This window comes from Danio rerio, chromosome 1 (assembly GCF_049306965.1).
Source record: "Danio rerio strain Tuebingen ecotype United States chromosome 1, GRCz12tu, whole genome shotgun sequence".
NCBI classification, from domain to species: domain Eukaryota; kingdom Metazoa; phylum Chordata; class Actinopteri; order Cypriniformes; family Danionidae; genus Danio; species Danio rerio.
In genome coordinates this window covers 23,802,314-23,814,487 of record NC_133176.1, presented here as the reverse complement: position 1 = coordinate 23,814,487, position 12,174 = coordinate 23,802,314, and the positions used below count along the sequence as shown (strand labels likewise).

Sequence of the window (12,174 nt, the reverse complement as noted above, 5' to 3'; positions counted from 1 at the left end):
CAGAGGGCAAAATAATTAATAAATAAATAAATCCAACAGATGCCAACAAAAACAACACACTCTTCTGAGAAAACCTGAAAAAGTGTTTGTTGCTGCCTGGTCTTTACAGAATCACATTTTACTTAAGTAATGCTTTTAAAGCAAACCCCTAACTAATTTAAAACTAACAGATACTGATTTGTGACAGAAATATGCAGTAAGCAAAGTGTGCTTAAAACAAGCCGATTTTCAAATTGATGCATTCTGTGTTAAACAATATCTAATATTTCTAACAACACAAACACTAGGTTGCTACATAAAAAGTAATAGGACACCAGAGTCTAGTGTATTTGTGGAAAAGGCTTGCTGTTTTATGACATAACCCAAATGTGTTGTTTTGTCTTGCGTCAGGGGTCCCTGGGAAGCGTAATGAGCTGTATTATGAGTGCTGTAAGGAGCCCTACCCTGACGTGACATTTACAGTAACAATGCGCAGGCGAACATTGTACTATGGTCTGAACCTGCTCATTCCCTGTGTGCTCATCTCCGGCCTGGCGCTGCTTGTCTTCCTGCTGCCAGCCGATTCTGGAGAGAAAATTTCATTAGGTAAGATCAACATCACATACAGTAAAGTACAGCTTTCTCTTTTTGGGAGAATTGGGAAAATTCATATTTTATACTTGATACTTTTATTTTAACTCTTTGGAACACAATAAGCTTACAATGAACTTTTTTTTGAAAAACACAAAGGTAATACTTTACCTGTAGGGGTGTTTACTTGATGTCGGAGTTTGTTACCATTAGAAAATAAACAAATCACTCTGCTCAGATGTTCCACGATCCAACAAACTCTGGTTGAACATGTTCAGTCAGGTGAAAACAAACTCTTATCAAAGACAGCAGATGCCAACAGGGGTAACACACTGATCCAACAAACTCCAACAGAGACTTCGTTGGTGTTCATCTGTGCGGTGTCAATTGGCCTTTACTTGAACGAGTGTTCATAAGTGTCATGACACCTTTATAATCATGATATGACACATGTCATGAATATAAATGAGACTGTATGCGTGATTCTGACAACTGCCATTAAGTGTCAGTTGCTCAGTTATGTAGTTTTAAATGCAAAGGTGATGTTGTTTCAGTTGTCTTTGTTATGACAACTTGACATTAACATTTCTTATTAAAAGTGTCAATACTTTTGCCAAAATAAAAATAATCTCCTTGTTATAAAAATTCATGGGCTCATGAAAGTACTGTTTATGTCAGATTTATGACAACTTATGGGATCTTGATAATGTCAAGTCGCCATAACATTGAGATTTGACAGGTTTTGTTGTCTTGCTTACAAAGACAAATTGTGATGGATATGTCAAGTAGTCTCAAAACATCTTAAACAATGTAACTTTGCTAATAAAATGACATAACTGAGCAAAAAACTCTTAATAACAGTTGTCATAAGCATGAATAAAAATCTCATTCTCATTTATATTCATGATGTGTCATGCCACAATTATAAAGTATAATGACAGTCATATGGACACCCTTTCAAGTAAAGGCCAATTCACACCGTATAGACAAACAGCAACAAACAAGTCTGTTAGAAGTTATTCAGTCAGCATTTGTTGGATTGTGCAACGTCTGAGCAGTGTGATATGATTATAGAAGCAAACTCAATCTTAATCAGACTTAAACTGACCCAGGACGAGAAAGGTTTTAAATGTCTTTTTTGCCTCTTTAAAAATGATCATTTGATTGATTAGTTAATTGTTGTGTATGATTATCTGTGATTATCTACATACAACATTCGAAATACAATGACCAAATTGTTGTTGTTTGTTGACATTTGTGAGTTGGCCTTAAGTGTTAGAAAAAAAAAACTGTTTAAAAAAATGTGTCTGCTACAGTAGACATCAGGATGTTGTACGTGTAAAGCTGAACCATGATGACAAAAAAAATTTCCAAACTTTCCATTTTGTTTGAGAAGGAACAGAATGTTCACACAGCCCCATCACTATAAACTATGGTATCATATAAAAGCGCAAAATGTCCTCTTTAGACAACAAATGGAGGTAATTTCATAGTTTGCATAAGCTGGGAGATATTGAAGTTTACATATGTTATGTCCTCAGGAAAAGAAATTAAACTTTCAACTTTGAACTGCTGGTAGTCTGAAAAAATATTGAGGCCCGTAGCAAGAGGGGGTTTGGGTGGTGGACAATCTCACCTGCCACTAAAAAAGGTCCAGAATCTGTCTCATAAATGAGCCAATATTATGCCATCATGAAGTGAAAATAACCCATTAAAGAGGTCTTCGCGTCCAAGCGCAATCCTCTGTTGCCTGTCGTTCGTGACTTCAGCTAATCAGCTTTGGCCAATGCAAACAATTATTTTTCACGAGTCCAACATCCAGCTGTGCAAAAAATCATACAACATACATTTTTTTCATTTTTTATTATTCAAAAAGCCAGATTCTGACTGAAGAAAGTGACTGAGGTGCCGGCCAATTTGTTTGTAACTATCAGATTCCTCATTCATATTCATGTTCTAATGATACAATTGAAGTCAGAATTATTAGCCCACAAATTATGTTAGATGGAGCAAGGAAATGTTCACAGTATGTCTGATAATATTTTTCTTCTGGAGAAAGTCTTATTTGTTTAATTTCGGCTTGAATAAAAGAAGTTTTACATTTTTTAAAACCATTTTAAGGTCAAAATTATTAGCCCCTTTAAGCATTTTTTTTCGATAGCCTACAGAACAAAACCATTATTATACAATAACTAATAATTACCCTAACCAGCCTAGTTACCCTAATTAACCTAGTTAAGCCTTTAAATGTTACTTTAAGCTGTATAGAAGTGTCTTGAAAAATATCTAGTAAAATATTATTTACTGCCATCATGGCAAAGATAAAAAAAAAAGTCATTAGAAATGAGTTATTAAAACTATTATGTTTAGAAATGTGATGAAAAAATCTTCTCTCTGTTATGCAGAAATTCGGGAAAAAATAAACAGAGGGTCTAATAATACTGACTTCAACTGTATATGATGGTAAATTTTTATTTTTAAGTAAAGTAATTTTTTTTTTCTTTATTCAAAATATTTAGGCAATCTTTTTGGTACATCAAAAAGTGATGACAACCATTCGACAAGATAATCAGCAAAACATAAAATAAAATTGTACTTAAAATGTCACTATAAATGCTGAATTTTAAGCTAATTTTAAGCATAAAAAAAGAAAATAAGGTGAATAACTGCGAAATGGTTCACTTTTTGAAAAAAAAGAACCAACCCTTTTACCAGGCTGGCTGCAATCCTGGTATATGTACAGTAATTAGACATGAAGGAATGTCATTAATTTGATTTACTCCTACCTTTTCCATTCGTCAGGTATCACTGTTCTTCTATCATTGACGGTCTTCATGTTGCTGGTGGCCGAAATCATGCCAGCAACCTCTGATTCTGTTCCTCTCATAGGTGAGTAGAGTGCAGCGTCCAGATTGCTCAGTTTTCAGAGAATATGTCCAAGAATCTGAATATTGAATCTCATGAAAAACTTCTTGGCTGTGGATGTTTTCGATGGCTTGCTGGGTTTAAGTGTTGTGTCTTCTTTGGCTCTGCAGCTCAGTACTTTGCCAGCACCATGATGATCGTGGGCTTGTCGGTTGTTGTCACCGTTCTTGTTCTGCAGTTTCATCATCATGATCCACAAGGGGGAAAGATGCCAAGATGGGTGAGCTGAAACTCTTTAAATGAAACAGACTGTTTAATATGAAGATTAAAAAAAAGATACTTGATGGACTGTGACCTCAGAACAAGGTTATTGCTGTTCACTCAAAATCATATCTCAAAGATTACTCAAGTGGTTCTATTTGAGCTTGTTTCCTATGTTAAACACACAAAACAAGATATTCAGAAAAATTAAGAACCTTTTGATTTTAAACTAAAACAAATAAATATTGTTGACATTTTAAGTGAAGTTTATTCATAAACTAATTTCGAGAGGATCACGTGCTTATGATTTATCACGTCCAGTCTCGCATTTGCTAATCACTAATCTTCCAATCATATGAGCCCTAAGGCACCATAAATAGCCTAAGTTTTCAGTTCACTTTATCTTCGTTTGGAAGAAACCCCCCTCCTCCCCTATTCTCCTCCTTTACCTGCGATTGGGCGGCACGGCGGTCCAGTGGTTAGCACTGCGAACCACACAGCAAGAATACTGCCGGTCCTAGTTCGATAGGACCGGTGAGTGTTTCTGTGGGGAGTCTGTATGTCCTTCCCGTGTCCGCGTGGGTTTTCCCCGGGTTCTCCGGTTTCCTCCCACCATCCAAAGACATTCAACATACTTAACAATCAAGCTTGTCTAATTCCTTACGTTCCCTTAGCTACAGCGGCAGGGGAGTTCTGAGATCCACCGAGCTCAGGCTCCCTTCTTGCTCTGCCAACGGGAGGAAGCCCCGGGCTCGAGGAGCCCTTGAGCTCGGGGCTCTCTCCCGGGACAGCATGCCAAATAAGCTTTGTAAATCATCAGCTAAGTGTGAACTCTTGAAATATCTTTATAAACAAATTATTATTAGTTTTGGACTTCAAATGATGGTTTAAATATAGCCCTGTTGTATTTATTTCATTATTAGTTAAGGAGCTATTAGATATATGTTAATTTAATCTGGAATTAAGGTTAATTCTTCTGTTTCTAGGTCAGGCTGCTTTACAGGCTACCAAATAACACCGTTTTGCTCTGCACTGCATGCATTTAAATTGTTTTTTTCTATGTAAACATGAGTTAGACTGACATCTTGACTGCCACCTTGTCATTTTGTGCATGATGTTTTATAGAAGCTGTCTAGTGCAGACATTAAACTTTAAAAACACATTTTGAGAGACGCGTTGTCAATATTCAACTCCACACTGTGGACATTAAGAAGCACAATGCAAAGCAGTTTCTGTTGTACCTCAGGTGTGCATTATATTTCGAATAATCCAATGAACCAGAGTCAGTTATTCCCAGTTATCCCACCTAAAGACAAATACTGTAATTTAAGACATTTGTCAAGTATGTGAGACATCTCCTGTGTGTAGTACTACAGTAGTTTCTTAAGTCATCTTTACACAGCCCTATATACAGTTGAAGTCAGAATTATTAGCCCCCCTTTGATTTTCTTTTTTAAATATTTCTCAAATGATGATTAACAGAGCAAGGACATTTTCACAGTATGTCTGATAATGTTTTTTTTCTTCTGGAGAAAGTCTTGTTTGTTTTATTTTAGCTAGAGTAAAAGCAGTTTTTAATTTTTTATTAACCATTTTAGGACAAAATTATTAGACCCTTTAACCTATATTTATTTTCAACAGTCTACTGAACAAACCATCGTTATACAATAACTTGCCTAATTACCCTAACCTGCCTAGTTAACTTAATTAAGCCTTTAAATGTCACTTTAATCTATATAGAAATGTCTTGAAAAACATCTAGTAAAATATTATTTACTGACATCATGGCAAAGATAAAATAAATCAGTTATTAGAAATGAGTTATTAAAACCATTTTTCTCTTCGTTAAACAGAAATTGGGAAAAAAAACAGGGGGCTAATAATTCTGACTTCAACTGCACATGTCTATGTCTGCTCAGAATTCAGAGTAAAGACGCTATGCCTCATTAAACAGTCTGTGTTAATGAATCATTTTGAGGTGTAATGCCATTTTCCTTTGCTGTTTAAAGATGCCCTAACTCGTCAAATCCAAAGCCTGTTGTTTTGATTTGATTTGATTTTTGAGAGTTGTAGGCTGTGAACTGAATCATTCAGCGTAGTAATATGGAACTGTAATGTGGTCAAGACGTGTCTGAAATTTCTTGAGCTGTGTGTTTTCCTGACAGTAATTGCACACCTTTTGTGTTTTAATCAGTCAGTTCAATCAGAATCAAGCATGATTCTGTTATAACAGCCCTGCCGTAATACAGTATGTCATTTTACACTGGAAACGAGGAACAGAAGTGCTTCTGAAGGAGCATTTATAGTACGTGTCTTTACACAGATTGTTTAACAGTGCTCAGGTGTGGCATGAATGCATTTACACAGCAGTAACAAATGTATACTATGATTTTAGGAGTATGATTTTTTTTCACTTAATTTTCAGCAGGCACAAAGAAACCTCTTAATTATTGTGTCTGGCTTGCTGAAGTTTGTTATTTAAAATGTAAGTACAAGACAATCTTGTGCAAATAAAGTGCAATGTGGCCACGATGCACAGCTAAATTGAAATAATCTTCACAATTTTCAGAACGCTGCAAATAAACAGCATGTCATATGACATTACCCAACCAATCAGCTTTATCCTTTCTATGTATATACACATTTCAGTTATAATAGTAGACTAATTAATTAAAACTCCATATATAAAACTTGTATCCAAGCTACTCCAAGGTTTTGTGAGTGGTGGTTCCTTGGAGTATGCAAGAGTGTGAGGCATGAGAGTGCTATCTCCTGAGCACATTCAATGGAGAAAGTGGCATATTTCACAATGCAATGTCAACAGCCCCTTAAATGCTCCTCCAAAAAAAGGAAATAAAGGTGAAGCTGATTGGTTGGTTCTTGTAACGTGTGTTGTGCTTGCAACATTCTGAAAGGTTGAGATGTTTTCAACTAACTGCATTATAGGCACATATGGACAAAGAGTGTGCATTGCATTTACATTTTTAATAATAAACTTGAGCACACAAATATGAGAATAACCTTTTACAGCAACTCAGACCCCTTACAGATGACTCAGACATAGAGGGCTCTATTTTAACAATGCCCCAGCGCATAGTCTAACAGGGTTGTGCCTATTCTCTTAATGAGTTATGAGTTTGTTTTAAGAATAACGTGCGTTAAACCAGTCTGAGTCTCATCTCCTTTTTTAAAGGTCAGTTGCGTGGCTAAGGGATTTGCTATTTACATGGTGGACTTTGTAAGTGGAAAAACTGAATGCTTTACTTTTGTGCAGTTAAAAACAGTTAAACCGACTATCTGCAGCATGAGGATAAAGAATGAGCCTCCTCCAATCGGCCTCTTTACTTTCTCTTTACTTTACTTTTACTCTACTCCTTTACGTTCTTGTATAAGGGAACAGTGTTGTACGCACTCTCCTGAAGACATCCATTAGCCTACATATAATAAATAATACTGTTAATAGTATACAAATGCAAATTTTGTCATGAATAAACTGAAAAAGGCCCCCCAGACATAAAGGCATGGAGGCAGGGAATTTTATATTTACATTTTGTAGCATTTTATTCTTAATTTTTTTTTTCAAAAGTAAAGATATTTGTGTATTGCTGTACATCCTGTGTGTATTAAGCAATGTGTAAGCTTGGACCCACATAGGCAAATAACTAACACGCTCTGTGCTGGAGTTTAGACCAGCTTTTAGTTGGTCAATGAGTTCCTCAAAATAGCAACATGCCAGTAATGCACAATTCAGATTTTTTTTATTATAATGTGTTAAAAAGTGTCATTTTGTGGGTGTATACACAGGTCAGTGTTTTAGAGGTGTGCTGCTTCAAATTAAAATTAGTTTCAACTTCCCCCCCAACTTAACAAGGAGGCAGAGCCAGAAGCTCCCCTGCTTTGTGTATGTCATCAGACAGGCAGACAAAGAGAAAAGCAACATGAGTGAGAGGACCAGCATTCAGCCGTAGATGTACTCAGACACAGACCAAGCAGAGACTACTCTTGAGGAATCAATATTCCTAGTGTGCCAGAATGTGTCAGAATGGTAGTTACAGAATCATTTGTGTCTTTTTATAGTTTTACAGCTGCAACAATGCATGCGTCTTCTGTATTGGGATGTAATGATTAACTGGTTTCACTATTAACCATGCTTTAATTTGTCACAATTAATTAATTATAAAGGCTTCTTAACACGGTGTTTCTGCAAGGAACAAAACGGCGGCAACTAAACAAAGTTATGCCAACTGTGTGCTAGTTTAAAGTTCAGATCTTGTACACCGATACTAATAACCACGCACACTGCATTAACTTTGACTGAGGCTATGACTAAGGCAAGTTTGTTATTTCCAATGGAGGGGCGCGCATGTGAGGCAACTCGCTCAAGCTTTACAGCCGCACATAGTTGAGATGAGAGGGAGCTTCTGTGGCCGCGGGAAATGCAAACAGCTAAAGTTTAAGAAAGACGCAATGAAAAGTACACTTTTGCGAACCTACCTAAAGTTACAAATAATGGCGCAGATGAGAGCGATCATTTGGTGAATGTTGATCCACCAGCCGAGATCAATCCAGTGTTTTCGGAGAGAGTGCTGAAAGACTCAGTGGATCAGCTGTTTTTAATGGCCCGAATCTCAATACGTTGCATTCACTGCATGCTGCAGTGTGAACGCACTTCTACGTCAACTTGCGGTTGGCTCAAAACCGATCCCAATGGTCCACCGTTTTTATGTTGGTAAATTGAAAAAAATGACTGGGTGTGTTTATATCACCCCAATATGACAGTCTATACACTATACCTACACATGTCTGTCCAAAGATTTTTCACCATAGATGCCCTTTAAATCACACAGGCTTTCTGCAACTAGTCATCAGCAAGTAATCAACAACTTTAGACTGCAAATTGTGACAAAAAAAAAAAAAAAAAAAAAAAAACATTTTACATTTCACTTGACGTGTAGCACACTATACAGACTTTTTCATAAAACATTCAGAACAATACAAACTATAAGGGATGATGTAATGTTTACTTATAAAACTGATTCCATCCACAAAAAATCCATCTTTAAAAAACTGCTGCTGAAAACATTCTAAGAAAACACTCTGAATAAACAATAGGTTTGAGTTGTAGAATGACTGCAGTGCAGTTGGCCCACTGGAGAGGTAATCAGGTCTATTTGCATCAAACATTAATGTCTACTCATACGAGAAGAAAAGAGCTCTTAGCTACTTCTGTCTGGTGTTTCTTATTTGGTTCATGTCCAGTGGGACGCACCTGCTGCTAGGAGCTCAGAATTTTTAAACCTAGGAATCTTTAGTGGACATTTTCTCCGGTAATTGAATGAAACAAACTGACTTTATACAGCATATCAGTACTATCATCAAATGTATTGGTAATCCATTAGAGAGCTTTATCTTCAGTAAATTCTCCTTGTTCTTCTTAGGTGCGTGTGATTCTGCTCAACTGGTGTGCCTGGTTCTTGCGCATGAAGAAACCAGGTGAGGAACGTAAAGCCAACTTCAAATATGACCAGTCTCCTGCACACCATGCTAGTGCCAGCAGTATTCAGATGGGGGTCATGCCTGGTCAACCTTCCTCCACCAACTCCACCACAAATGGCCATATGAACCTGTACTTTGGCTACCACTCCATTGACAGCGCCTGTTGTCCACCCAGCAGTGACTCCGGCGTGTCTTGCAGCGGTGGACGAGTTGGTGGATCACCAAACGAAGAACAGCGAGAGGGAGTGAGGATGTTTGCAGGTGAACCAGAGATCCATCGCATCCTGGCGGAAGTGATGTACATCGCTCAGCGATTCCGTGACCAGGATGAAGCCGAAGCCATTTGCAGCGAGTGGAAATTTGCTGCGGCAGTCGTGGATCGGCTCTGTCTGGTGGCATTTTCACTCTTCTCTATCATCTGCACTTTTACCATTCTCATGTCCGCACCAAATTTCATCGAGGCAGTTTCAAAAGACTTTACATAATTGTGATAGGAGCACATTGGGGGCTTTCTGGTTGTTTTTAAAGTTATTAAAATAAACACGTGATTGAGTGTGAGAAGTGTCTACCGCCAAAGTTGAATCCTTCCTCTACTCATCGTTCTCAAATCCACGAGAACTGTTGTTACAAATAATTCATATAAAAAAAAAAGAAACTAATAAACAAAAATTGTGTATTTTTGAAATGTGACTTTTCGAACAAACGTGCAGACCCTTGGACATGCTGTTTGGGTGATATTTTATGTCTTTATATACTGTATCTGGACCGAGCATTGAGAGTTGGTTTATTTGAAGATGTGCTCTGTGTGCTAACTTTGTTAGTCACAACAGCTACAAATGTGTCTGTGAAGTTTGTGTTCTGAAAAACAAACATAATGAATTCCCAAATCCCTTTAAAGCGTAAACGTTTTCTTTAGTAATATTTTTGGCACCATTTAACATTATTTTAGTACGAACATTTTTACTGAACCAACAAACAAATCCTTACATTTTTAACAAATATTTCCTTACCAAAGCAACAATAGCATTAAAGGTTGAATTAATACACTCTGTTACTGTCACTTTCATTTTTTTGAAGTGTTCTATTAATATTACAGTTATTAGTGTGTTCTAATCTCTCACTTGTGTCCGGTTTGTCCACGTAAATCAGAGTGTCATTATTTTGTGACCATACTGACCCTGTGCTTTGTTGTATTATGTAAAAATACTATGTAAACAGTGTGGATATAAGTCATTTTGTTAGAAAATATAGATAAAAAAAATAAATAAAACAATTTAAAGTTTTGGGTGAGTCTATGTATTTTGGAGTAGTTGGCGTTTATTTATTATAGCTCTTTATTTAACCTTTTAAAACAGCATTTTTACTTACCTTGCTATTTATTTTGAAATATGTTGTGGCTTGGTGAAAGAAAAATCAAAACTACAGTTCATTTTGTTTTTAAATGCATTTTTAATGGGTTTTTTTTTAAGATGTAAATGTTTTTTTATGTTCAAAAAATGAATAGCTTTTTTGAGAAAGGATCTAAAATTGAACTGGAGAGGTAAAGCTTTGCTTATTCATTGAGTTGGCAGAGCAGTGCAGAGGCTTTTGAGATCCAGTAGTCACTGGGCTGGTTGGATGGCAACATCACAGTTACCACAAAATTGGTGGAGTGTCCTAATAGACAGAAAAAAAAAAAAAAAAAACACAATAAAATGACATTTTTATGATTTTTATATTCATGTATAAAAGGCAATTCATATTTATTCGATTCAATTCATCTTTATTTCTATAGCGCTTTTACATAGATTGTATCAAAGCAGCTTCACATAGTAGATCAGTTTTCAGTGTTAAAATTCAGTTTAGTTCAGTTCAGTGTGGTTTAAGGTCTGCTGAGAGTTCAAATACATTAGTGATGCTAATGTATCTAATCGATCGTCTAGAAATATGTATCAACCAATAGTCACATTTTGTAAACTCAATTGGTACTCTGCAATCTGGCCAATCTCATGAACTGATTGTGTTTGTTTATGATTTTACAACGGTTTACACACTGAGGGGATACACTTGCGCACCCAGCAGCGCTAAAAAACGTGAGAAAAGAAATGATGTGTGTGGCGTGAGCGATGGTTGTCCTCCCAACACAGCAGCTAAAAGATATACAGATGTGGTGTGACCTCTTTTTAAACAGTTTATTGGTACATCTACATTTTAAACATTACAGGTTAAATTAGATCCAACTTTTTGTAATATACAAAATAAAAATTAGTAAAGAAGTCATAGTTATAGGTGTGCATTTTAACTTTCCCATCTTTTTCTTCAGTGAGACATGTTAAAGAGCCCATATTATACATGAAATAAGGTCATATCTTGGTTGTAAGGGTCTCCAACAACAGTCTAATATGCATGCAAGGTCAAAAAACACTTTCATGGTCTTATAATCTGCATTTATTTTTATCTAATTATCCCAGCGACTCCTGTATGAATCGTCCAGTGATTCATTTGTTCCCAAACCCCTCCTTAGCGCGGAGCTAATCTGCGCTGATTGGACCGATGACAGTCTGTCGCGATTGGTCGACTGCCTTCAGTCAGAGAGGGAAATGGCCAATAGCTAATCAGCAATTTAAAAAGTAATCACAGTTCATACACGCTCGATAGTGTAGGCGTGGACTTTAGCTGCCACACTATGGCGAGTGGATAGTGCCACGGATAACCGAACGAAGGAGACAGTCGTGTACTCGCCATACCACACACACACAAAAACACACACACACCTCCGGATGACAACGCTCCCGCTTCAGCCCGCACCCGCCAGGTTTTAGCCTGAGAACCCGCTCCGTTTTCTGCCCGCCGCGCCCGGTCCCGCTAGAGCGGAGAACACAACCAAATATCACCCAGTATACAGTTCAGACAGCCAAGCTGTCTGTACACACACAGCACAAAGTACACAGAGCTCGTTCGTTCGTTCGCTCTCTCTCTCGCGCTCTCTCTCTCTCTCTCTCT

At 37.0% G+C, this 12,174-nt stretch overlaps 2 protein-coding genes across 2 annotated transcripts in view; one reads left to right on the top strand and one right to left on the bottom strand.

The window, feature by feature from the left end:
* chrna8 (cholinergic receptor, nicotinic, alpha 8) overlaps nt 1–10,475 on the top strand; it is a 135,256-nt gene extending 124,781 nt beyond the window's left edge. Inside the window, exons 7-10 of the mRNA XM_021473897.3 lie at nt 391–585; nt 3,373–3,459; nt 3,606–3,715; nt 9,135–10,475. Coding sequence (XP_021329572.1) covers nt 391–585; nt 3,373–3,459; nt 3,606–3,715; nt 9,135–9,677 — 935 coding nt within the window. The 3' untranslated portion in view covers nt 9,678–10,475. The remainder of the gene's footprint in view (nt 1–390; nt 586–3,372; nt 3,460–3,605; nt 3,716–9,134) is intronic.
* A 146-nt stretch (nt 10,476–10,621) lies between these two features.
* The window catches only part of dnah6 (dynein, axonemal, heavy chain 6), a 233,378-nt gene continuing 231,825 nt past the window's right edge, over nt 10,622–12,174 (bottom strand). The window contains exon 79 of the mRNA XM_073950785.1: nt 10,622–10,848. Within this exon, the coding sequence (XP_073806886.1) occupies nt 10,745–10,848 (104 nt within the window). The 3' untranslated portion in view covers nt 10,622–10,744. The remainder of the gene's footprint in view (nt 10,849–12,174) is intronic.